Raw genomic sequence first — 27,559 nt, forward strand, 5'->3', positions numbered from 1 at the left:
TAAGTTTAGAATTTGCCATGTTGGTTTATACATGAAGCTAAAGCACACTTATCAGTAGTTCGGTGAGTTTGGAAAAATGTGTTTTATTATTATTGCTAATATATAGAAGTTTTAACATGTTGTTACAGCCCAAATGCATCATGGTTTTAGATTTGAGAATGCAGTTTATTATGTTATGATTGCCAATTAATTTATACTGCTACAAAGTACATTTTATTCCATGTCAGAACATACACTACAGTTATATACAAGCCTATATTCTTTTGGATAGCAAGGAATTGTGCATAATTGTTTAAGTTACTGTGCTTATTAAGCTTTCAAAAAAAAAAAAACAACAAAAAACTCCATGAATACTGCTGGACTTCAGTACCCACAAATTAAGGGCAACTGCCTGCCACTCAAGGTCACTATTTCCCTCGTCATTTCCTTCTGTTCAGTCTGATAGGCAACAGCTTCTCACTTCAATATTTCAAGATTTGTTCTAAAGTTATCCGCAAAAATTAAACCAAAAGAAAAAAAAAAAAAGAAAAACATGCAGGAATGTTGAGATGCCATGGTGGTTGGCTTCCTTAAGTTGTAAAACAAATACTGTCTGTAAGTTCAAACTGTCAATGAGAGTTTTAATGGCAACTGCATGCAGATTGCCTCACAGAGTTTATTGCTTCCCTTGTGGGAAACAGTTTATTTTCAATGTCTTTTTTTTTTTTTTTTTTTTTTTTTTTTTTTTTTAAATTAGGAAGATGTAAAGTTTTAATACAGAATCATAGAATGGTTTGGGTTGGAAGGGACCTTAAAGCCCATCCAGTTCGAACCCCCCTGCCCTGGGCAGGGACACGTCCCAGCAGTCCAGGCCTTGAACACCCCCAGGGATGGGGCCTCACCACCCTCTGCTTGATGAATTTCTTCCTGATATCTCATCTAAATTTCTTCCTTTTTTTGGTTAAAAACCATTACCCCTTGTCCTATCACAACACCCCCTAACAAAGAGTCCCTCCCCAGCTTTCCTGTAGGCCCCTTTTAGGCACTGGAAGGCCACTCTAAAGTCTCCTGGGGCCTTCTCTTGTCCAGGTTGATCAACCCCAACTCCCTCAGCCTGTCTTCATTGGAGAGGTGCTCCAGCCCTCTGAGCATCTTTGTAGCCAGAATTCTGATTTACAGTGTTATTTTTTTCCCTATATTCTGTCATTGTGACATATGTATTGCCGGTGTCAATAGGGATGAACAGAAATACATGGTCCAGCATCATTGATGTTGAAGGAAATCTGTTCTTCAATGAAAGACAAGTTACTGGCTAGGAATTGGAAGTGTTACAGAGCTTTTGAGCTCATATAACAATAGTGCTAATTTTTGCTGCTGTCCCACATATGTACCAGTAGTGCAGCTTGGAGACTGTTGTTAAGGATTAGTGAAATAAAGGAAAACTAATCATTTAGTCCTAAAAGTACAGAAACTATTTGGGTGCAAGTGGCTATAGGAAAAGTTCTCACTGAAGGGTTTCTGTCACTGTTGTGATCCTTTGTTGGAAGGTGGATAGTTAGTATGTTACACTCTGAGTCACAGGTGTAACATGAAATGAAATGCATTTCTGAATTGGAAATTACTTGTATATGTAATGCATATGTATTCCAGGTAGTACAGTTTGTTTCAGGAGAAGCTGGCTGATATGAGGCAATGTAGAATGAAGCCTACACTGTTCTGAGGATATGACTCACATTACAGATGGCTAGGAGGCTAATACTGTGATATGAAAGTGTTATATTACAAAGAATAGTGTACTGCTAACAAAACTGTGATGTGCTGGACTGATTGTTTGATGTTACTATTTTTTTGAAGAGGAAAAGATGATCCTTTTCTTAAACTTCAGCTAAATATTTTTATATAAAATATAAATATTTTTATATAAGATTACTCTGATTGTTAGTAGTGAGGAATGTGGGGAGTAAACTCATCTGGTTAAAAAATAGACTCTCTATATAGCTGTTTTTTATACTGAACCATAGGTAATTATTTTTCAGAAGTCAGTTAATTTTAACTAGGTGGCAGGAATTAGTGGCAGCCTCTTTTATAGTAGGTAAGAAGACAATGTTGTGATATATACCGTGTTTTTAATATGCATCCCACCCAATGTTAATAAGATATATCTGCCAACATCTGCACAACATTCTAATACAACTGCTTGCTTTCATTGGCAAACAAGGTTCCTGGAAGGTAATAGTTGAGACTAGCTTCATGAAGCTTAGTCAGAGCACTTTGTATAGCTTACAGTCTTTAAATTTCAGTCTGGAGGGGAGGAGAGAGGAAGTAGCATTCTATCAAAAAGGTTAAGTGCTCAACTGTTGCAAGAAGTGAAGATGTGAGTGGCACATGGGTGTTTAAATTCCCATTTGCAGATTTGAAAATCTTTCCTGTAGTCTGTTTTAAAACAAACAAGATAATCCATAGGAAACTGAAAAATCAGTAACAAAGCATCAATTAAGGTGATGAAGTCTAAAGTTTTTTTTTTTTTTTGTGCGACTCCAGTATTCATTTTGTAAACTGCATTCCCCTTTTTTATTCCTTTAATATCTGTGGCTTTTGCAGAGCTTACCACAAACCAAAGAAGTTTCTGCATAATTGGAGAAATAAATAAATAAAAAATATGCAACATGAAACAATGTGTGTGCTAGAATATACATTATAAAATCTGTATTTTGGAATAAGGAATCCAATTACGATGGTTGTATCTTCAGTGGCTCAGAGATTGTATGACTAATGCATTATTATTGCTTATTATCTACATTCTAGCAAAACACATGTTCAGTCTTCATGTTTCCTTCATCTACAGCTACTTGTAATCTTGAGGGCAATGAAGGGAAGAATTACAAAGGCAATTAGGGTGCCCAGCTTCTATTGGAGATCTTGTTTGTACCTTTGAACGTTTTTATGTGTATTTTCTCCCCTGAGTTACAGCTGAACCAGCAGAAGGGGCTGGTAATTTCATTACATTATTTTGAAGTTGATTTGTGAGTTTTACAGCCTTTAAGGAAGTGGAAAATATAGTGCCTAATTTAAAATCTGAACCATGAGTTCTACAACACCAGTTATTATAGACACTAGTTAAAGAACTGTTATCCAAACATGCAGTGAGTCCCTGACCTTAAAAGGCACGTGTAAGACCCAACAACACAACCCATGTTTTGTCAGGAAGCACAGAATAAATGCTAGGGGAATATACTGAGCTAGAGTAATGCACGTAACCAGCAAGCAGTATCATTATCGTTGCTAGACTTGTTAAAAAATAGTCATACAGGAAACAACAAAATATTAAGATGAAACGTATTTTGGTTATTTCTGTATGAAATGAGTCCCACAGTTTCATGAAAAGGTGTTTTACATAATAAGAAGGCAGTTTTTCTTTCTTGTTAAATTAGGTGTGAAACAGAAGTTACTGAGAAGTTTTTTGTTTGATTTTTCAAGATGCTAAGAACCAGATAGTAGCATTTTTTAAATACAAAAAGTGCTTAAAATACTTTAAGAAATACATAAATGCTGTTTTGTTTTTAACATTCCAATTCCCATTACTTTAGAACATGTTAGTTTGTCTTTCAAAACCGCTTGCTTGACTTCCGGAAAAGCTCAGTGATCTTCCCTGACTTTTTACTGGCACTGTTAAGGCATTTACAGTCCTCTTCCTGATTCTTTCAATTTCCACCTATCAGTATAATTATGCACATGAATTGTAGTGCCCATAAAAATGCAAAGTTTTCGTATAGTTAGTATATCACATTATGGGATATAGCACAGGTATAATATATGACAGCTATAGAAGGTACTGCTGGATATCAAGTGAGAATAACTATAATAAAGGCTGACTTCATGATGACAACTCTTGCAGGCTGTTGCCAATATCAGGGTTGTTTGTTTGTTTTCCAGCATTAAGCAATTAAGTTCCTTAGAGACCAAGCTAGTTAAATGTTTTGTTAGTTTGAAGAAGAAAAGAATTTGCATGCAGAATTGGGCAGATATTTTTTGCAATGATGTAGTAAAGCAATAAACCTTGTAATGTATTTATGTCTTTGTTTGGAGTGTAAGTACATGAGTAATTAGGATGTTTCAGTTTCCTATATGTTTATATTAATAAAGTCAGTGCTACCACAAAACATTTTGAGAATTTGCAAGGTTAAATTGTAATTATGAAGTCCTACATGATCTTAATGCTACCACTAATGTTGAAGTAATAGAAACGTAACATTCAATTAAGAGTGCAAGGTGTGACATATGGTCAATGTATTAGTCACACAGAAACATAGGAAGTGACTGTTTTAGGGAGTAAGAAGACGTATTTGAGGGCTTTTTGGAGAACTCTTTTTGAGATAGATTTCTAGTCATTCAGTTTCATCTTGACAAGCCAGTTTGTGTGAAACTAAGACACTGTAAGAAAGAATTAAAGATTGTTTTCCTAAAAAGGTTGCTTGATTTCAGTAATAAATAATTTTAATTTTTTTTTTTCATGTGAACATAAAATACTTCCTGTAATAATGTCAGTGAATTTCATTGATGTGTTTAGAAAGAAAAGCCTAATAAAGGAATAGGGGTTAACTACCCTTTTGTCCCTTCTTAGTAAAACAGTAGTCATTCTTACATTTGAATGCTAATGCTGTAACCATGATGCTCTAATATTATGAGCAAGACAAAAATTTTAGGTAGATGTGATCTTTTTGATGGGTTGGTCATATAAAACATATTTCCTCTCTTTGAAAATCTTTGTTCATTATTATTTTTACAAGGCTTGCACTAATTCTGAATTTGACATAATTTCTCTGGTAGGTAAAACATTGGCCATCAACTCCCACCTATCTATCCTTGATTGTCTTGAATATACTCCTTTTTATTAATTTACAACCTTGATAATCTGTTCATAGCTCCTGAACGTTGCCATTTAAAAAATGTATATTATTTTTTATTTATTTTTTGCACCCTGTTGTGTTCCATTCACCATTATGACAAGAATTAGTTTGGCTGTAGCCCTGAGGATCCCATCAAAATCCTGTATTGTACCACCGTGATAGCACCGATTTTAGAAAGCCTAGTTAAGAAGAAAATCGAGGCTGGATATCACTGACTGACAGGTGACCTCCATGCACACCTACGTACATAAAGTTACAAATGCAACTGTATTTCATCCAGTGCAGAGTGAAATGAGTTCTTGTGCATCCCCTTAAGGAAACTCAATCTACAGTAGCTGTAATCCTGATTTCATTGATTTGTATCCTTCACTGTAATTTAAAATACTGCTGGTGGCATAGACATAGTGTAAGGCTTAAAGTAGTTGCTGCAAACCATACCAGCAGGTTGCTGCATGCAACCTCTGCCCAAGAAAATATGCTGTGTACTCATGTCAGTGGTAAGTTTCCCATTATTTGGTTTTATTACTGCTTGTGGATTTGATCTTTCATAATTTCTTATGTTTTCTGTACACTGTGTGTTGATGTTACTGTAACTTGTAAAAAGGGGGTAGGTGCCCTTCCTTTTGATGTCTAATGATACCTTTCTCATTGTAAAAATACATGTTATAATCTGCCAATGAAGGAAGTTGAAGTAGTTGCTTGTAGTCTGAGTTTATTTTTATTATGTCTTAATGTCACTTAGTGGTGTTTTATAAGTAATGAGTTCTAAATGAGTGGCCACAAATTTATTACAGCACCTGTCCTTCCTGCCTAATGCATCTTGCCTTTTAATGATAGTGCATCCTTACAAGCTGGATAGACTATTTCTTGCTAGCATTCATCTGCTCTTATTTTGCCCATCATTGACTACATTCAGGTTATAACTCCCATACATAGAGATGAAATTAAAATACAATTGAATATTTAGTATGCTGAAAGGATTAGCTGCTGCTATCTCGTTATACGGAAGAATGCAAAGAAGGTAAACACATCTGTATGCAAAAGATACCTGTGATTAAACTAACTACCCACTGGATGTCACTATTGTTCCACAGAAATTCATCTAAGAGAATATTTATCTAGAGTTGAGTGGCTGCCTGCAAAGACCTTCAGCTTGCAGTAAACTGAGATTTTCTAATTGTGTTTGCAGGAATGTTGTATGTTTATGTTCATTTTTGCAATTGAATTTTATGTCAAGGTTTGCTAGTTCATAAAAAAAAAAATAATAAAAAAAAATGCCAAACACTGAGCCATGATGACTGTGTAAGTGCAGATAGTGAGTAATGAAAACCTACCAGCCAGTAGAGATGCTTGCATTCATTATATTCAAGCCACTTGTTCTCATTATTATTCTCCTACTCTGCAATTGCTGGAGGTAATCTCAACACAGTGAATGAACATTACCAGTCTGCTTGAATTTGCCTAGTACATTAGTTATTTTCTTTTCCAAAAATGTGCATTCTGTATTGTTTAGTATCCTGAAATATCACTGGTATATTCTAAGAGCTAGTGAATAGCATCTTGGGCTTTTAGTTGAGAAGTGAAGTAGTCCACTGGCTGGGAGGATATCTTTGGGAAGGAGACTGGATTATCTTCCAAGTACTCAATAGGTGTGTGATCTTGAGCATATTACCCAAAATGTCTCTTGTTGTTTCCTTTGCAATCTTTTGCCTGTCTTCTCAACATCCCTTGTATAAACATTTAGCATAAGAGATTGTTGCAAGGTGCTTATGGAATAGCTACCAGAGGATGTCCTGACATTTTATCAGATTTTTGAGGTGGCATCATAAAACGAAACAACCTTGTTTGGTGATTCCACCCGTTTGTCTTGTCACTGTTTAAACAACTATTGACTGCTTTACCAATAAAAATGAAATGCATTTTGTCTGTGGCTTGAAATACCTTGGTCTTCAAATGGTAGCCCCAGAACACAAAATATGACTCAGGAAAAGGAATAGAAGTTGCTTTTTAAAAAAAACAATCAACAGTGTAAAAAAAAAAAAATAAAGCTTCTAAATACATTCTTGCTTTCCTAAACTTGGAATATATGGACAGCATCAGGTCCATTAAAGAACAGGTGAGTTGTGAGAAGCATTCAGTCACATCTCCTTCCTCAAATTGGTGCCTGAAATACTTGAAGAAGTTGAGCTTTAAAAGCCATCATAGCTTTTGCACATCCTCTGAGGATCGCTTGGCATCAACCCATTAAGGCTTTAACAGTTCTGTGAGAGAATGGCATCAAAATATCCCCAAACCAAGATGGAGTGGGACACTAGGTACCTGCTATCCAAACTGGAGAGAAGCAAATGAGAAATTTCTTCTCTGGAATCACTTTACCACTTCATTTGTATTCAGGAAGAGGGCAGCCTTTCACAGGGACTGGAAGTTCCTCAGCTAAGATGAGGTGGTTTCCTACAAGATGATTGTAATTTGTGATTCTGGTGGCCTAGCCACTAAAAACAAGTCACTTCTATAGTGTTTAGTTTGATGGCGGTGAGATTAAGGTTAGTTTAGTTTGTGTTGTCTTCGTGCAGATCAAAGCATGTGTTTTGTAGTATGTTTTAACATGTTATGAAGCTGGTTAAAAATGTTTTTTAAGCCATAGCCACTAGAGTGGGATTTAACAACTCAGTTCTCAGGCCTCAGGCTGTGCAAGAAGGTCCAATTATTTATACTGGGCATTTTATTTTGTGTAATAAGACAGCAGTTTCATTATCAATGGCAATAGCAGCAATTACACGTTCATCTGTGTTTGATATATAGTTGGAAGTACATGAAAAGTGAAGTCTGTTGTATCTTGGGTGATAAATGACTTACTTGATATGAGCATGTCTGTGCTAGAATATAAACATGCTGGATTTTCCTTGTTATTTTTGTTACCCATCTATGATTTATGACATACTGGCTTTATTTGCTTTTTCACTCCCGTAGTTAAATATTTTTCAAGGGAGTTAGTGATAATTTTACAGGTATTAATTTCTGTAGGATTGATTTTTTTGAGTATTGAGATAGAACAAGGCATTAAAGAGACACAGAAGGGAGCATATAAAGTCAGACTCAGTTATTTACGACTCATTCACAATCACAATCCATTAAGAAGTTTTAGAAATGTATTGATTATCCTTAAATAACAGAATTTTTAAATTTAATCATATGAAATCATTTTCAGAATGTAGTTAGCACTCCCCAAACAAAAGAATAGCAGGATTTTCTTTTACATATACATATGTGCGTGTGTGTGTGTGTATATATATATATATATTTGCACACACATACATATATTCATGTATATATGTTGGGGGGCAATCTTTTTTTTTTTGGTAGTACCTGATATTAGTCATCATTGCAGACACTGAAGCCTATAGAAGTAAAGAGATGGTTCTTACCACTAAGTTTACAGCAAAGTATAGTCCTTCAGCACAGGGATAACCAAGACCTGCTGGTAGAAAACTGAATCCTGTAACAGCTAAGATCATTTAATTTATATTGACTTTTAGTAGCAACTTTTAAACTACAATTAAGCTTAAAAGTCATAGTCTGCTCAGTGCTGCTAAAATGTCTTAAGCACTTCCATTATTAATAATTGGTGGGGATCCTATTTTTATTGAATAAAGTGGGGTCTCAGTGTTGCAGGATTCAGGGTAGTCTCAAGCTCCTGCTCTTGGTTATTTTCTCACTTCAGTCCTTGAAAATGAGAATGGTTTCACTATATGAAAAAAAACAAACCACAACAACAACAAAACCCTTCAAGTATATTGATTCTTTTTAAGAGATGCTTTATAGCTTTGTTTTTATCATATCTAGCATATCTCAAGGTAATTGGCTGTGATTATTATTTTCCTAGTAAAAACGTAGGAGAACATCCTGCTAAGGTTTTGCTTTTTTTAGTCTGCTGCAATGAAACTGCTTTGTAGAAACACTCCCTCCCAAGTGATTGAAGATGTGCAGTTTACTAAGCCAAATCAAGTTACAAAATAGACATAATTACATTACTGACTCTACTTCTATATGGGTGCTGCTGAATTATTTCAAGAATGCAAAAAAAAAAAAAAACACCTTCCTGTTCAAAAGATCATCAAAATATATAGGATGCATTATTTTCTTTTCCAGATATGGGGGGAATGTTATATTCTAATGCAATAAACGCAATTAGATGACTTTGGGAGAGGGAAGGCAGGGAGTAGCCAGGTTCCAAATCTGAATTTTGTCCAGAACCACTGATGAATGACTTCACATTCAAAATGAGTATCTGAATTCTTGTAATGTTATCAGGGTATTGCTAAGAGAGAAACATAATTTGTTACTGATTCTTTTAAAGATTTTTGCATGCAATCTTCTTAGATCAGTGAGCAACCAATTTTCTCTGAAAGCTCTTTTACAGTTGTGTTTCTAAAATGTACACTGTTTTCCTTTATACATAATGAAGCTTTATTTAGTTATTAGAGAGACAGTGTACAAAATGCATCACAAAACCCTAAAAGCCCAGCCCAGCAAATAGAAAGAAATAGAAGAAAATGACAGATTTCATTGTTTCCTCAGCTACATTAATGTCTTTGACAGTCTTGAAAAGAGAATTTCTAATGAGCACTTGAACAAATGTGTGCAGGAAGTGGTCTTGCTTTTGCTACTGCACATTTGAGTTCCTCTAATTGCATCAATAAGGAATTTCTGCTCCTCATTTAATGAATGCCTTTTGACTACTTTCTGAAAAGCAACTGGATATAAGGGATAAACACTGGCACCTTTTGTATGAAGTCGCATAAACAGGTTACCGTTAGTAGTTATCAGCCTTAGAAAAACTATTATAATGCAGTAGAGTAAAGCCCACATTTTTTATTTCAATATTTTTATTAGGCTCAGGTTTCTCACTACTTTGCTTTTGGTGTGATAACTCAAGTCCTAAGACAGTGCTTTAGCTCATTCCTGGCTTTTTATTATATCTTGTGCTGGGCAGAAATCAGGCATTCTTTCAGAGCTGTTCCTGCACCATCTCTTGCCTCAGAGAAGTCAGAATTCCTATGATACTACAGTACCTGGGTCTTTAATTTGTTTTTGGTTCAAAAAGTGAGTTTCAGAGCATGGGCTAGGGTTAGTTTGGGGGAAGGGAGCTGGGTTTGATTTTTTTTTTTTCTTCATTGTCATTTTTCTCCCTAAACAGAGGCACACTCACTGCAGGTGCAGTGGATTAGTTATGAAAGAAGTTTTCTATTTAAAAACAAGCAAGACTTTAATGAAATCAGGAGAGGGTTTGTACAATAGGTATTGTATTAAACCAGAGCTCAGGCTTCACATTGATTGCGGTATTTAAATTTCAATGAGTTGATTATGTATGAGAGTAAAATGACCAGTATTATGAATGTACAAAAAAGTGACATGGAAGAGCTGTGCCAGAAAAGTGAGAAAAACGTTCCCTTTATAGTCCCTAGAGTTCAATAAAGCACCACTATTTCCCAGCTTTTAAAAGCTCTTTTATCACAATGGTTCATACCTCGCATTCCCTGGAGCCTGATTTGTTATACGTGCAGGGTCCTGCTCCATTCAGCAGCATCTCACTGGTTTCAGTGTTGGTAGGTTTGTAATCTACATAAAATTCCTGTGTGCTTGGAGTCATTTGCTTCAGTGACTGTCTTTTCTTTTTCCTGTGCCTTCTCATGAGAGAGCGCTGCTGCAGCTGCTTCATACTGGCTGGGTAACGCTTCCATGACACATATATTACCAGCAGGATCACAAGCACAGACAAGAAAAGGGCCACGCTCCCTGCAATGATTTTATGGAAGGAGATGTGTTCTGTGTCATGCTCAGGTTCGGAGCTTGATTCAGTGGCTCCAATAGTTGGGGGCAGGGGAGGCTTGCTGTCATGTTTAGGCCTGGTGAGTTTTGGTTTAAACGTTGGCTTTGGGAGAGCTCGTGCTAGTTCAAACCTTTCCGTGGTACTTTTGCCACAGATGCTGTAGTTTTTCACTGCATCAACAACATTTACCCCCTGCAGTTCTTTGGGGCTGGCACAAATAATTGTATTTTCCCTCAGCCCTTTAAAACTTTTAAGCCAGTTTACCAGAGAGCAAATGTTTCTGCTGCATTCCCATATATTCCCAGCAAGGCTGATGTCATTGAGGGATATCCAAGAGTCCAAAATTTCTTGACCAATAAATGTGAGCTTGTTTGAATCCAGGTTGAGGCGCTGTAAATTGGGCACACACTGAAAAACACTAGGTCCACTGAAAGCTTCTATTTCATTGCCAGATAAATCAAGTCTTTGTAATGAGCTCCAGGTCCAGGACATAGTTTGTCCTATCACACTGATTTTATTCCACTGTAAATAAAGGTTTTGAAGGCTGACTAGCCTTGGAAAAAGTGCCAGGTTGAGCTTAGAAAATTGATTGTGCTCCAGATGAAGCTCTTTCAGTCTGATCATGCCTGCAAAGACATTTCTTGCTAAACTTCGGATGCGATTATAACCCAGGTCCAACAGTTCAAGGTTCCTACAATCTTGAAATATTCGAACAGGGATGGTTCTTAGGGAATTAGACCGCAAATGTAAACTCAGCAGCTTCCTTAAGCCCCTGAACTGCTCAGATCCCAGAGACTGCAGCTGATTGTATGACAGATCCAAATTCCGGAGATTTGTCACAGGTCTGAAGGTATTATTAAGAAAATAGGAGATTCTATTGGAACTCAAGATCAACTCTTTTAGTCTGCGTATTCCATTGAAAGCATTTTCGTCAATATTGCTGATGTGGTTATGGTCTAAATAGAGCCAGGTGAGTTGATTAAGACCTTTAAATTGATTGTATTTTAGTTTTTGGAGGCTGTTATATCGAAGGGACAAACCTAAACAACCAGCAGATATACTTGAGGGAATCTCCTGCAATTTCTGAGATTCACAATATACCATTTTGCCTTCACACCTACAGCCCTTAGGGCATCCTCGTTCAGCAGAAGAAAGCATTGTCAGTAATACAGTAGGGGCTATTACCAGAGCTACAGCTGATCCGCTCAGTAGCCTAATTACATTGAAACCTGGAAATAAAAACAACTTAGAAAAGTTATCCCCCCACACATCAGTCATTTCTTTCAATCATGCTAAAATCTTTATTTCAACAATCATTTAAAAATCCCTAGTTTGACTCAACTACTTTTCACAATGTTTTCTTTACTCAGATTTTCTTAAAGAATGCCTTAATAAATACTGAAAAACAGTTGGGTTAAAGGTGTAATCCCTAAGCAATTTAACTGTAATCACAAATCACATCGGTAAGTCTATGGTAAGTCTAGTAAAGCAGAGGCTATGCAGTGGCTATGAATTGTATATTAAAAAAAATAACATGAAAAACATACCCATCCTTTGTGTTGTTCAAAGGTCGTCCTTAGGTCTTTTGTTTTTTGCTTAGTGTGCCACAAGCATGGCAGCCCCTGTCAGCTGCACTGTAGTGAGTCAGGGCTCGCTGACACCCAGGAAGAAAAATTGGACCCCTTGGGAGATGGACCGATTTTGGAACATTATTCTTTGCCAGCCATGCAGAACACTCCAAGAATAAATCAATCCCAACACAGCATTCGCAGCAAAATGTCAAATTCTTCCTAGGTAATAGGATCTTCATGGATATTACGTTTTTGCATCTTTATAGTTAGGAACCTGGCTTTTAAATTTTCTCTTTATAGGAAAGCATGTTAGATTCTTCCAAGCACCGTTTAGCTATTTGAATTCACACATCTGTATTCCATAGCACAGCAGTTCCCTTACTTAGTACCCGATCCGGCTAGGAAGCTGCTTTGTAGCAAAGAAGGTGGAATAAGCCCGTACAATGAACAAGCTCTGCTCACTTCTGCGTACTGTCATTCTGAAAGCTCCGTCTGACTGTTGCTTTGGTTTCAGTGAATGCAGTCTTATGTAAAGCTGCCCCCAGTGGTGAAGAATATTATGGGCATGTGCAGAAATGTCTTCCTTTTATCTTGCAAATGAGTAAGCTCTGCTGGGAAAAGAGTGATTGTTCTGAGTGACTAATAAGAGCAGACTGGTCAGCTTCAGTGTAAACTAGTGAGGTGTGCTGAAATATCCAAATCCTCTTAGTCTCTTTTGCTGCATGTGAAAGCTGTTTTGCATCCTTGAACTTAATAGCTCTGTATGCACTGCTGAGACTTTTGTCTGAAGGGCTAGCATGACATTTGTAGGACATAGATACAAATTTTCGGTCTTAAGGGTTGGTTTTTTCCCCTCTTTGCATTAGATATGCTCACATGACCTTTTTGCAATAACTCACTTTTTTTTTAAGTATCAGTTCCTCAGTGTGTCTCTTACCAAGCATTTCAGTGGGAACACTTATTTTACAACATGAAAAATGTTTTAGAGCTGACATTTTGCCTTTTTGCTTTTTTCTCTTCTGTTAAAAGGCATAATGCTAGGAGGTTAGAAGAGACTATTGTGTTCATTTATTTCCCAACTTGCTGTCACGTTGTTCCACAACACTGAATGTTTCAAACACAGGCTTCCATAATCCTTACAATATAGGGACTAAGCAGCTTCATGTGGTACTTTAATTAGGTGAATTGTTTTTACTGTGACTTCTGTCATGAGCAGGATTTTATGTGAAGGTGAAATATACAGAGTTCTTTTAGATGTGTGACTCTGGATGGTTCTTAGATATCACAAAGAGCCTTTTTCTCTTTCCTTTTTCGCTGTGTGCTGTAGAGGAAGGACAGATCCTCTTAACTGGGCAGAGCAGCGTTAAGATGACATTATAGTAAATGCACCCCACTAGCAGTCTTCCTTCACCGAGAAGTATGTGATCAGAGGTGATGGTGGGGAAGTGTAAACTCATGGCTCTGTGCAATGCAAGAACAGGCAGAAGCCTGAAGAGAAGTGTGCTGCTCTTTAGAAGAGTAGTACAGATTACACTCCCTCAAATGCAACCAGACAGCTCTAAGAAATGCTGTTCCTCTGTGAGGCAGGATCCTTACCCCTTGGAGTAATGTGCTTTGGATTATACTATATTATTCACTGCTGTGAGCATTGAAGAACATAAAAAGAGGTGAAACGCGATTTTTTCCATGCTTTAGAATGCCATTGTTGCCCAGTACTTAATCTGTGAATGACTTGAGGCTTAGAGCAATCCCACTAGAATTAATGCACTAACCTATAGGGCCTAAATTAGGAGAACAGTCGCCCCTGGCTAATAACTGTGAAATTTTTTATATCTTGAGTCAAAAATACTTACCTGCATCAAGCCACATCGTATGTAAATTCTGCCCTGTGGGTCAGGTTTGTGGAGATGGAAAGGGTTAATTCATCCATTAATTTGTCACACTCTCCCATTCTCAACTACAGCATGTCTTTAGCTATTAAATCTGATCTGTAGGGTAGAGGAGCCAGAAACGAACTGCAGATTGCAGACGGGCACTGTGATTGTCTGGGGAGCTGTTCTGCTGACAGGAGCGTCACGTGCCTGTCCTGGTGTGCCTGTTACAGGTTTTCCATGACTGCCTTGGGGTCTCTGTGTACTCAATGGAGCAGGACAGGCATCTTTGGAAGACAGTTGAGACCTTCAGTAAGCCAATTTGTCTCCTGGAACTGCCACTCTCCCCCTGTTGACAGTAGAGGATGCCTGTGACAAGTAAGCTCCTTATTGAAATGGCTCAGGTTCCTAAACTGGGTGAAATTAAGTCTGAATCTTCACCTGGTTCAAATGCAGCACATAAAGCTTCAAACAACATCCAAATTCTTTCTCAAGAACAGTTGGTGCTATTTAGTTGGTGCTAGTATACTAGCTCAGTCTGAGCTTTCTCCCCAAACTTTGCCAGTTCTCTGGCCTTTCCTATTCTGTCTTCTCTTCTTCCTCTGCCTTCGTCATGAGGTTAACAAGTAATTTCACTGACACCATGAGTCAGCAGAGCTTTGGTAGCTTTTCCAGGGTTTTAATAATTGTCAATATGGTGGACAAATATGAGGGAACAGCCACTCTTTTACCATGAGTTATTTTCATTTTTCTGAAAGGGGTGAGACATCAAGAGATGAACAGAGAGAACATCAAATCTATATTAATGGATTGCCAAATTCAATTTTCTTTACTGAGATCCTTTTTGAATTACACAAGCAGGAAAAGTGCCAGTGTCTGATAAACAGTTTTTTAAAATTACATTTCTGTGTCTTCATACAGCTCAATGGGTTCTTTTCAAATTGTGGAAATAAAGCTGCTCCCAGTATAAAACATTCCATACAAAATTTCAGCACAGTGTGATGGTCATATTATAAACTATGAAAAACAGGGAATTAAGTTAAAGCTTGCATTTTAGATAAGAAGATACCTTTTGTAAGTGATTGTAAGTGTATCAAATACAGGTTATGTATCTTTGCAATCCCACTGCATTACCTTTTAACTCATGCCACTAGGAAAAAAAACTCAAGGCCAGACTTGTTAACGTCTCTTATGGATAAGCTAGTTCTCATAAAAACCAATACCACAGCTCCTGAGTGCCTAAAATCCAGGAGTTTGTTAAAGGATTGGTGTGAGTTTGTTAGATAGGTGCTGTATGTAGTCCCAGTACGTTTTAAGATCACCTCTCTGTGCCACTGTTGGGCGACCCTGTCTGTGGTCCTGGAATAGCAGTTCCAAGTCAGAAACAGGAGGTAAAAGCTGCAAGTACCAAGTCTCAGTGACATCATGCTGACTGAATATTAGTGCTCAGAAACAACATTATTCCTTTTCTTCTGCCTATGAAGACAGCATTTTATACAATAGTGCAAAGACAATACTCTTAAGAGAAATATTTCATTTATTTGTGTACTCTCTTACACAGTCTGTTCTGGGATTTCAGTCTTAGACGTAAATTGAGATGCCACGTACCTTATTAGTTCTGAGTTGAATACCTCCATCATCGCTCTGATTTGTTTTTCTGGGATTTCTCTGCAGGTAAAAATGACATACATCAGAAAATTCATTGACAAATGTGTTGCTACATGTCATACTGCTTATACAGATGAAAAGCCAGTGTTGGGAGGAGCCTATGATGAACGCATTGTTTTCTTGATCAATGTGACAGACAAATTAAACTCAAAGATGTTTGAAAATGTTACACTATCCCAAGGTAGAGATTGCCCAGATTTTTCTTTTAATACTAAACTTTCAATGGGTTCTCTCTCTGGATATCTCTCTATGTGGGTTTTCTCACGGCCAGATTTTGCAGTAATTTAATTTAATTTCGTGTTTGTTTATGGTTTTGCTTATTTAGTTAAATTTGAGTCTATTTTCTTTTTCCATTCATTCTGGCTGTGGTCTCTGCCTAGCTGCAACCTCCCTGTGGAAAGCTCATTACTCCCTAACCTGAACTGCAGCCAGAATAGCAAAGCTTGAGTCAAAAGATCACATTCTCTGTGAAGGCCAGTACCTCCACAGAGCTGGTTTGGAATTGAAACATTTTACAAAGGACAGGTGAAAGAGCAATTCTTGGATTTGTCAGGGTCATGAGGAGGCACCTGTAATGTCTGTAATGTATGTCTGTCTGCTAAAGACATTTGAAAAGAAGGGATGACATAATTACCAGGCTCCAGTAGAATGGGGGCTGAGGGGTGCAGGGAAGAGATGTAAAACCTCCTGAAGCATAAGAAACCAGCAGCTACCTTCGGGTTAGTGGGATTCCATGTAAATCAGCAGTCAGTGATTGTTTGTCACTTGCTTCTCATTAGCCTTCATCAGGACCTTTCATGCTTACTCTTTAAAATGCAGTTTTTGTGTAATGATGTTGTCACAAAGTTTTTTGAAGAAATGTTTTTGTTTCTGTTACTCCCTTCGGAAAACCATTCTGAAAAACAATAAGGTCCTGTGGCTACAAAGGATCGTATGTTTTTAATGTACAAACTTCAGAGTTTAGACTTCTGGTTACAACATTTTTCTGTTCACAGATAGAGCTTGTCGGTCTAGGAGTGCCTTTTTGTGTGTAATCACATGTCCCTTTTGGGAACTATAGTTAACAATTGCTGCACTGTGTTCTTTTTGGGTTTATGAAGTGGCAAAGTATGTCTTTCTCTCAACTTTATTTTACTATAGAGAAACCAGGAATCAGCTGGGTTAGCAATAGTAGCTTGTTCTAAATGGTACTGTAGTGTGCTGTCACTGTATCATTAAGAGTAGATAAGTCTAATAAAATGTTCACAATTTTTGAGCCAGTGATTAAATGAACCTGATGTTCTATGAGGATCAGATTAGAACTAGAGGAGTATAACTCCCAGGGGAAATAACAGTGTGTGGGAAGACAGAGGGAAACTGCGAAGGATGCAGGATTTGCCAAAGGTGGACATAAGGAAAGGGAAGTGTGGGAAAGTGGGGTTCAAGGAACATGCAGTTATGGGAAACAAAGTACTCTGGAGAAACAGGGAAGAGGACTGAAAACAGGGAGGGTCTTATCCCAGCAGTTTGTCAGTACTTAAAGTACGTAAAGGACCATGGTGATAAATGAAAACATTCCTTTGCTGTCCTGCTAAGAACAACTAGATTTGCAAGGCTACCCTGGCCTCTGCAAGGGCTAAAGGATCCCATGTTACAAATTCTGTGATAAGCTGAAGGAAGATCTGAAGCTGATTAAGAGCCATGCCTCCTTTCTAGGAGTCAGTAACCTCTGTAACAGCTGATTGCTTGTAGAGGACATCAGGGACACATCTGTCAGTTTGTGTATACGCAGAGGATCTCCTCAGTGCCTTGGTTCACAGGGCAACACAGGCTATCGTTTTCCTTATGCACAGTTACACACTGTTGAATAATAAAGCTTTTCCAGCTGTACAATTTTGTTAGAATCTGTGCATTGTGGATAGTTCAGAGGGGCCTCTAAGCTGTCCCAGGGTAAATTATACTGCATACAAGCTTTCCACCTTTGTTCATGGCATCCAGTGGCTAGATTTTTTGGATCTTGTCATAACTCGTCTGTCCTTAATGAGGCATTGGATACCCAGTTGTTGGCTGATTGAGTTTTTGTCCTATGATTTTTGAAGCAGTTTGAAAGCATGCAGCCAGTCTTCCAGTCCCATCATCTTGAGGCACAAGTACACGAGATGCAAAGCTGTCATTTTGCTTCCTCTCTGAAATTGGTAGGTGGTGCTTCTGTTTCAGTGGATGTAGTATGTTATTCAGGCTTGTCCTCTAGCACTTTGGTGGAAGGGGAATATGAATGGAAGAAGCAGAAAGTGAATGATCATCACTGAAGAAAAAGAAATTACCTCCATCTTATGCATATTGCTAGCTTCAGCCTGCAAAGCATGAATGATAAAAGCACCGTTGAATGATAAACGTCCTGGAGATGTGCAAGTCCAAAATGAAAGACACTCTCAGTGGCCTCTGCTTGCAATTCTGCCTGTAGTCTTCTTTGAAGGTGCCAGGTAGGTTAAAATAAACCCAGGCTCCTTACAAATGCTTCCCACTCTTTTCACTGGACACTGCTTGAAAGAATGTCTACTGTCTTATTGTCCAGGCAGCATACACCTGAGTTATGTAGCCTAAATTATTCAGAATGTCTTAGGTGTCACCATGAGCTATTCTTGCCTATGAGACACCATTTGTTCTCCTAGGGATATGTGACTTCTACCTTGCTATAACAATTACTGCATATGCATCAGCAGCAGATATTGACTATGATAGATGGCAAAGGTAACGAATTTATTTTCTGAGGAGCCAAATTAACATGGGAATCTTGTAGGAAAGGTCTGTTCATGAAGAACTCCAATAATGGTTGGGACATGGAGCTGGAGGTATTGTGCAACTGAATTCAAGCAGGTATGCAGCCTGGTCCCAGCAATGTGACATCCTTGGAGCAGTTCTGTGCTGCCACATGAAGAACGAGAGGGGATGAGGAGCAGCAAGTTTCAAAACGTACCTTTGGGACCCAGGCTCTGTTTGATATCACAGGCTCTGTTTGATATCACAGACTGCTCCAGGCTCTCATCAGCTGAAGAGTTTATGACTTTGCCATGATAGTTGTGGTTGGAAAGGAGCAAAAGGGGGGATTGTAGGTCTTTGGTGTCTATCTTATTTTCTAGCAAGGCCTAGACCTTTTCAGTCTTCAGTATCGATGTGTAGGCAAAAACCTCAGGACTAGCCTTTCCTCTTCTGTCTCCATGCATTTGTCCATAGCCTGTCTTCTTTAATTCCTACCCCATATATACTTCTTCGAGGAATGGATGTTTTTCAGTTGCTCAGCACAGAGTGCTCATTCTTAGGAATTTTGGAATTTCAGATATGTTCCTTATTACACATTTACCTAGTTGATCTCTGGTACTCCAGATGAATCTGCCTTGGTATCTCACTGTATGGTGAAGCTTAGGAGTTAGTGATTCTGTCAGGTCAATGTGGGAGTATTTGTTGGCTGCTGTGGCTCCTTAACAGCTAGAATAAGGCAGCAGGCTAGAACTTTCATTATAGGAAAGCCGTGAAGTCCACACCATATCAAAAGCCTTTTAAAAAAACCTCATACCTTGCTTATAAAACTGCAGCTTAAACTCTAATTTTCCTTAGGCCTCAGTTTCTTCATTTATGAAAGGGATAGTGACAGTTAATGATTCTGGAAGTTGATTGGCATAATAGATGACTTGCTTCACTTCATTTTATTTTTTTTTATTTTTAAATCTGACACTAGTTATTTTCAAACATACTTCTTTCCTGTCAGTTAAGCTATCTGTCCCTTATTGGATTTCCATAATTAATCCATACCTATTGTCATTTTATTACTTGCTTTTGGGTATGATTTATTTTTGATGCATTTTTGGGCTATAATGACTGGCAAAATTTAATGTGAGGACAGAATAGTCACTTAAATCTAGGAAAATTGGCGGTTTCTTTTAAAATGCAAAATCATTTTAAGTCTTTGGCCAATAAGGTTGTCAACTTCAGTTAACTATAGGACTTTTTTACATGTTAAAAATGTTCCATTTTGAAAACAATCTAAAAATCTGCTTAATAGTTTTAATTTTGCAAATAAAAATTGTGAAGGGTGGCTAACATATTTCAGTTAATTTAAATGAAAGGAGAAGTGTAAATAGAGCATTTCTTAGGATCAGTCTGAGATTAGTAGATAAGAATGATTCTTACTAGGTAGAGCTACTTTCTAGTTTTTAGTTACTTTTCACTGCAAACAATATACAGGCATATAAGCAGTTAGAGTGCAGAATACCTTGATTTCATTTGACCTGTTGAAATACTCTAAAATAATTTCCAGTTTCTCTTTTCACTTGCTTATGATGAAAATCTGTTCAGAGAAGCATTCTAGCTTACCTCTATGAGGACTTATGCTTGGACTCAAGCTTGGTATTCTGAGGTTGTGGTTTTCAAATTCAAAGATGGCCAGAATGATGTGTTACTATACAGTATTAGGTACGTTTTGAAGAGAAGACTAAACATGACAGTTGAGCAGATTTGCAACTGAAAGAGAAAAACATGAACAAAGTTAAGAAGCATATAATTATGTTCATTCACACTGTGACTAGCATAAAAATGATTTATTCCAAATGGTTACAGTTGCATGCTTAGTCACTTCCTTCCCTGGCTTCAGCCTAATTCTGTTTTCTGGCATTTTCCTGAAAAAAATACATTGTTCTGTCTCATCAAAAGTTGCAGATTTCTCTAGTCTTTAATAATTCAATCAAGTCTTACTCAATTAAGCAAGCTACAGGAGTTTTTAGATATTCCAACTGTGGTAGCTGGTGCTCCTGAGAAAGATCAAGAATCTCAATTACACTGAGAGTCTTGGTTAGTTAACTAGCCTCTAATCTGCTAGAAGATAATTAGAAATTAGTCATAGAGGTCACTTTTATGCACAGTAAGGATGGGCTAGAACTTTTTGGTTAAAAAATACAAAAGGTGAATTGTTGCAGGTATGTTTTGACTAGCTATTCCATTCTGCATTTGCCATCCTTCTTATTCCTTTCCCAGTGGCATGTCTGGCAAATGGCTTTGATGAAACAGTATGCAATTTAAATGACTTATTAGCTCATCTTTTCAGGCCATGTCTACCTGAGAAAATTGTCATAAATTAAATGTGATTAAATCAAACAACCAACCCCTACCATATTTAAGCAGTTTATAGAAGAGCAACAGGGTCCCATATAATTCATCAAAACAAAAATCTTGGTTATTATAGATTTATTTTTTTCCGTGACAGTGTACTCCACTGTTTTATTAAAACTAACAGTGTCTTTTATCCAGTGGACAGGACAGCAAACAAATTACATAACCAAGTTGAAGGAACTCAAATGTTATAGATGGTATTTTCATACTGTATCACAATGTAAAGCAATAAATACATGATTGGCCAAAGTTTTGAAGAGTGCTGCTGACACAGGGAGGAAGAGAGGAAGTTAACACAAAGAGGAGAGTTAGTTTTCACCCTTTCTTTTCTTTCCTGCAACTGTAGTGAGATAGGTATGTTGTAGTTTTTTGCACTTGGTAGCTTTTGCATTTTTATATCTTTCTATCCAGTCTACTATGTCTCCTAAGTAGCTAAAAAGCTTAAAAAACATACATTTCTCTCTTACAGGCTAGTTGCATACGGAAGAGGTTAGTAAGCAAAAAATGCTGACAGTTGGTAACCAAGTAGAAGCTCTAATCAGCCTGCATAGTGGGGAGACAGGAGAGCTGAATCTGAGTGAGTCACTGGCTCCATTCCTGCATCCCAGGTGGCCCTAAATGGCAACAAGAATTGGGACAAAATACGAAAGGTGTACAAACACAAGCTGAGTTTCAAAATCAAGTATTTTGTCTTTAGAAACACAAGAAGCAGGAACATCTCCTTCCACTTGTTCTTTCAGGTTGCCTCTTCTGTCATAAATATATGACAAAAATCTGCTCTTTATATAATACGAAAATCCTGATTTGCTGATTCGATTGTGCAGCATATGTTTGTGTCATCGTGAGTATTCGTGCTGTTGTGCTTTCAGCCCTTTCCCATATTTCTTTGTAAGACTAAGCTCCTGGGAAAGAAATGTACTTATTTTCTGTCTTACTGAAAGGGACCCTAATCTTAAGATAACTATGTATCAACCTAATACACAGAACAGTCATGAATAAAATGATATCAATATGCTTAGTCTGCATATAATTGATGGGAAGAGTATAAAAGAAGAACCTTTCAGGGGAAGCTAAATATTCATTAGATTTTTCTTGACTTCATCAAAATACATCACTACAGCTGTATAGTTTAGTTTATACTAGGATAACTGAACTCCACAATAGAATCTCTGAGGGATCCCTTCTGAGGTGATGTGCCCTGGTGTTTTTTGCATGCATAGATAATTAACATATGGTAGGAAAAGATAAACGACAAATTCCCATGTTTCAATGTAAAAGCCAGAAAGAAACTAATGGGTGTTAGGGGAAAAAAAATAAAAATAAAATGACCATGTTATTGAATAAGAACTGTCTCCTATGAAGATCTTTGCACTTTCATTTAAAATACCTAGCAGCTGCCACTCTGAGACAGAAAGCTGGAACATATCCAGTGCTCTTATCTGACGTAACAATTTCAATGTTCTTCTCTATGTGATTTAAAGTCAAGTGGAAATACGCTGTTAGAATAGAGTGATCCGTAAAGGAATAGAAAGAAGTCTTGAAGTTGCATCAGAACACCACTGCATCAAAGACACTCCAAAAAGAAAAGTAGAAATGTTCTTGAATACATTACTCCTTATATAAATAGCACGACATGTGGAATTCTCTGTAAGATACTTGCTGATCAAAGGAATAATATTTTAAAGAAGCTGATAATTCATATGTTCATTTAAAGTCTTCAATATTCTACCTTTCTGTATACACAGAAACATGAGAGGAATGTAAGAGTGAATATGCCAGGCTCTGCAACAGTTGACCTACAAAACTTGATTTTGCAAAGCTCCTTCATTATCATAAACACAAAGTCTTCTCCAAAACCAGATTTAGAAAAGGTTTCCAGAAACAGTTACTACTCTGGATATTTGTATCTGTGCATGAATTCCACATTTGCTTGTGAAGATTTTTGTACCCCTAGTGAGAAGAGTGTGTCATTGCCCATTACTTGCATTGTGGGAATGAACACAATACTGATAAACTTCCGACTTTGATCTATTTTAAAATGTTGTTGTAAATTAGATTGGGGACATTGCGAAAGAGAGAATTCCTGCTCTGGGTAGCACAATTTTTTTACAGTTGAATGTCTTAACTGACAACAGTATTAATTATCATACAGTGAATGTAGCTTATTTCCAGAATTTCACAGTGGAAGAGGTTTCTCCATTTGCATATTTCTCTATCTCTTTTTGAATATTTAATCCCATATCATATAATAAACTATTAAAACAAGAAGCATCCAAAAGATCAAGAAGAGGGGAGTTGTAAGTCTGGCAAAATTAGCTTCTTAAATGTTCAGCATATAATGTAATAGATAAGCCAGATGAGCTTCCTTCTGTTGTTCTTTTGACAGCCACTGGAAATATTTGATGGCTAGTATACGTCCCTTTATTTCAAAGTATTTATCTAGTGCATTTGTGTTCTTTGTTATGGTACCTTACTGACTTTTTTTTTTTTTTTTTTTTAACTTCAGGTCACTTGCAGCAAAAATGTATGTAAGCAATAGAAATCCTCTATGCCCCACTGTGTTTAGAGTATGTTTCAGTGCTTTACAAGTTTGTAGCCTCTGCCACCCTTTGCTAGTGTTTGTCTTTTGCTTTATGCACGATTTGCTTGGTGCCATATGCTACTTCCTTGTCAGAGGCTGGCTGGGAGTGTTACATGTGTAACTAGTTGCTTATTTTACTTGCCACAGTTTTAATGCAAAATCAGTGAGCAGAAGCAAAGGAATCTGCTTTGTTTCAGTCCCTGTTCTTTCCATTGCTGCTACTCAAGAAAGTTAGAAACTATGTATGAAATCATTTATGAAATCATTAGGGAGCTTCTCATGTTCTCAGACAAATGTGGCATTAAAAATCATGGACCGTTGGACTCATCATTTCATGGAGTGATATTTTCCAAGAGTGGCAGTCAATAGGCATATCAGTGAGGCAGATAGGAACCATGTATGTCAAAACAATACTATCCTTCAGCACGTAGTTTTGATATGTCTTTCAGAAGCTGTTATTAGGAGCTTACTGGTGAGTTTTATGATTTAACACTTAATTGGGAGTATGTTTTGCTCATTTCTGTTCCCCGTGGAATTAATCACTGCTTTTATTTGTAGCTAATTTGAGCTCTACATGATTAGAACAAGGGTCAGAGGTAAATATTTTATGTAGAGTCACCGTTGGATAGTTTTACTCCTGATATCCATGGTAATTCATCTATTGTATTTTATACTAAGATTCCATTTTTAATTTAAGCATTCATAACTTAAAGAAGTTGAGAATATGTGTTAGACATGCTTGTGTGGGCTTCCGGTAATACTTTTAGAAGATTTGTAAAATCCAAAATTGAAGTAATCTGTTGACTTGGAGTCTAAGGAAAGCTACAGGAATTATAGTTGGTTTTGAAACAACCTGTTAATCACACATCAGTGCTTTCAGTGACATGAATAAGTGGGAAATCAAGAAAAAGGGCTGCTGCCTCTCCTGAGTTTTGCCATTATTAAATGGAATAGGTTTTGGCATTCCTCAGCCAGTCATACTGGCCTCCTATTGTCTTTACTTCCCCAAGAAAGGGAAATATTTAATGTAAATAAAATGCTGTATAAATGTCTCTGTTAAATTAAGATTGCATTCATAAGACAAGTGCTGTGTAAATAATACATAGCTAAAATCTGTTTGGCTCTGGTTGCTGTGAGAGGTATATACCATTCAGTCTAAACATACTGGCATGAAAAATGTTTTTCTGTTATAAGTAGTTATCCCTCATACTATTGAATGTCTTCATTTAGGGTTAGGGAGCCTTGCTGTAAGACTGTCTTCCATTTGCATCTTAATTAACTTTGAACTGAAGCAGATAACTTATTTGACATTCTAAAGGGGAGCTTTTGTGTCCAGTTACCCATGATTAGTATTCCATGGGGAAGGAGGCTGAGATAATGAGATTCTCACCACCTTTTGGAAAGTCCCTCAGGTACTGGTTAAAAGTCTTGTTTGCAAGGTTCATTTCTGCTAAATAGTGTGAGAATATAAAATGTCATGTTTCACCATTCTCAGCTCCTTTTTAGATCTACAATTAAAGGTTAGTTTAAGCCATGCATGTTCACCCATGTTACGCTGCTGAAGTTAGTACTTTCTGTGAGTCTATGTGTATCCAAGTGCGCTGGTACCAGTTTGTAAGGTGTCAGGTCATGTCAGCCTTCAGGTTCAGCCCGGCCTGGGGCTGATAACAGTGGTGTTCTGTGATTTAAGGAGTTTCCTGCCTTCCTGCTTCTCCTTTTAATCCATATATAAATAAAGGTTGAATCACTTTCTAATGCATAAAGAAGTAAATATATATCAATTTAATATTTACAGGAATTTTGCTATAGTGTACAAGGGAGGTGTTTTGCTTTTCCTGAAGATTGTTGCAAGATGATATTGCACTGGATACAGATTACAAGGGAAATGCAATAATCCTTTTATCAAAATAGTTGTAGTTCCCAAATAACCGTAGCTGAGACAATAATGAAGGTTTCTGACAGCAGTCAGTCTATCTGAGCTCACAGCATTTTTCTACTTGGTTCAAACACTGTATAGATAAACAGTTTTATATGACTTCAAAGTAAATTTCAGTGGTATTCCTGAGTTGTTAAAAAGTGCAAAGCTTCTATGCACACTGCTGGAAAGGAACTGAAGTTATTATAGAAACATGCATCATAGTTGGAAAAATTAACATAACGTTTTTTCAAGATAATATTCATGAAAATTCAATTCACTTTTCTCTGTAATGCATTTCCTGTGACTCAGAACTCTTGTTTCAGTTGAGCCAAATAAGGATTGTTCCATGAGACAAAGCAAAGCATTATATTTACTGCTATATCTAATGGCTTTATCTCAGTCTATGGATTAAAATTATTCTTGTTGTTCAATAGATACTTAATAAGAATTATAGGGGAGGTTGTTAAGGAAATTTCTATTTTTAATGTCAAGCTTCTAACCTGTTGAGTTTAACAGATCAGATGGAAAAAATGCTTAAAGGATATTCTTAAGTATTCATGCAGTCTCTTCAAGGATCCATTCCTCATTCAGTAAACACAAAAGAAAATTAAAATATGCTTGAAGTTCAGCAAATAATTACAGCAAATGGATAAATGGTATCCATTTCATTAATTCAAACTTTGTCTAACAGTGAGTAATTCCGTTATTCTCATATCTTCCAGTAAATAATAATTATATTTTAACTCTGATTTTTAGTTGGCTGCTGACCATGTTGGTTTTCATCTTATGAGATGAAGGTATGTTTTTAACTTTGTTTCCATAGGACAGTATCTTATTTTGCTGCCCACATGGTCACTATTGTATGTTAGCCTACCTTACTTTTACCACCTTTAAACTGGGAACAGCTTCTCCAAGCCTTTTTAGCTTTATTTCCCACCTGTATTTGAACAAGCAGTACATTTTACTAATTTAAAATGGTGAGACTTTCTCTGTATATGTAATTCTTTCTCAAAGTCCTGAAATCTCTCCTTTATAAATTCTTGAAAATCCTTGTTATAAATTATAAATACGGACAACATACTTGGTAAGTAAATAGAAACCTGTGCTTCCAAAGGTCTATCATAGTGTCTGTGCATTGTCGACTGTCTTTGAGGCTGACATGCTATCTCACCCATAAAGTCTCAACAGTAATGTTTGTCAATGTGGAACAAGTAAATCAACAAAAATACAGATGAAATGAGTGTGTTATCACTAAGAAACACAGAAGAATTCCCTTCCTTACATTTATGTCTTGTTCCATATCGGGCTTTTGTATTTTGAGCTTTTTGCCCAGAGGAGCATCAGCTGTGACTCTTCGCATGCTTTTGGACTGCTCAGATGGTTTGTGCATCCATATAGAAATTAAAAAAATATGTATATTTTAATAGGAACTGCTGTTTTAGTAAATTGATGTCAGATTTTATGGTGTGTATATTAGAAACTGACAGGGAAAGTTCACTAGTTTTCAATTTTCTTTTTCCCAAAAGTATAGCTGAAAATCAAGGATTGAAGGTTTATTTAACAAGGTGATGATTTTCAAAATGAGTATAAAATTGTTTCAGCTTTATTTGAAGTATTTCAAGCTGATAATTCATGAATGTTTCATTTAGTCTAAATATATATATGCGTGGAGAGAAATGGGAATTTCATAAATAAATAATGGGTGTAAAATATTAGAAGTAATTGTTGCTTTTCTTTGAATTTGAAATGTTTTTCATTTTCACCCACTGATCTGATTTCTTTTTGGATTCTTGTAGTAAGACTCAAACTTCAAACACATTTTATGAATGAAAAATGTAGAGTGATGCTTTCCCAGAAGTCATTTCAGATTAGGTTGAACGACACTTTAGTAAAAATATGATTAATTAAATAGTTAATGTATTAATTTAATGATATTATGTGTTTATGTAGAACCATTAGTTTTTAAAATATAATACTGATTTGAAAAAAAAGGTCTGTAAACACAGGCCAACGAGAAAACTAGTTTTCATAGATTACATTGCAATCTGTTTTTTGGCGAGTTGTCTGCTTAGGCAATGTAAATAGATTAATG

The 27,559-nt window shown here is 36.8% G+C and overlaps 2 protein-coding genes across 2 annotated transcripts in view; one reads left to right on the forward strand and one right to left on the reverse strand.

The window, feature by feature from the left end:
- The window catches only part of LRRTM3 (leucine rich repeat transmembrane neuronal 3), an 85,731-nt gene extending 71,575 nt beyond the window's left edge, over window positions 1-14,156 (reverse strand). Inside the window, exons 1-2 of the mRNA XM_035543319.2 lie at window positions 14,141-14,156; window positions 10,414-11,945 (exon numbers count right to left, since the gene is read on the reverse strand). Coding sequence (XP_035399212.2) covers window positions 10,414-11,945; window positions 14,141-14,156 — 1,548 coding nt within the window. The remainder of the gene's footprint in view (window positions 1-10,413; window positions 11,946-14,140) is intronic.
- CTNNA3 (catenin alpha 3) overlaps window positions 1-27,559 on the forward strand; it is a 467,780-nt gene that overhangs the window by 206,142 nt on the left and 234,079 nt on the right. The window lies entirely within an intron of this gene.

This window comes from Cygnus atratus, chromosome 7 (genome assembly GCF_013377495.2).
Source record: "Cygnus atratus isolate AKBS03 ecotype Queensland, Australia chromosome 7, CAtr_DNAZoo_HiC_assembly, whole genome shotgun sequence".
Taxonomy (NCBI): Eukaryota; Metazoa; Chordata; class Aves; order Anseriformes; family Anatidae; genus Cygnus; species Cygnus atratus.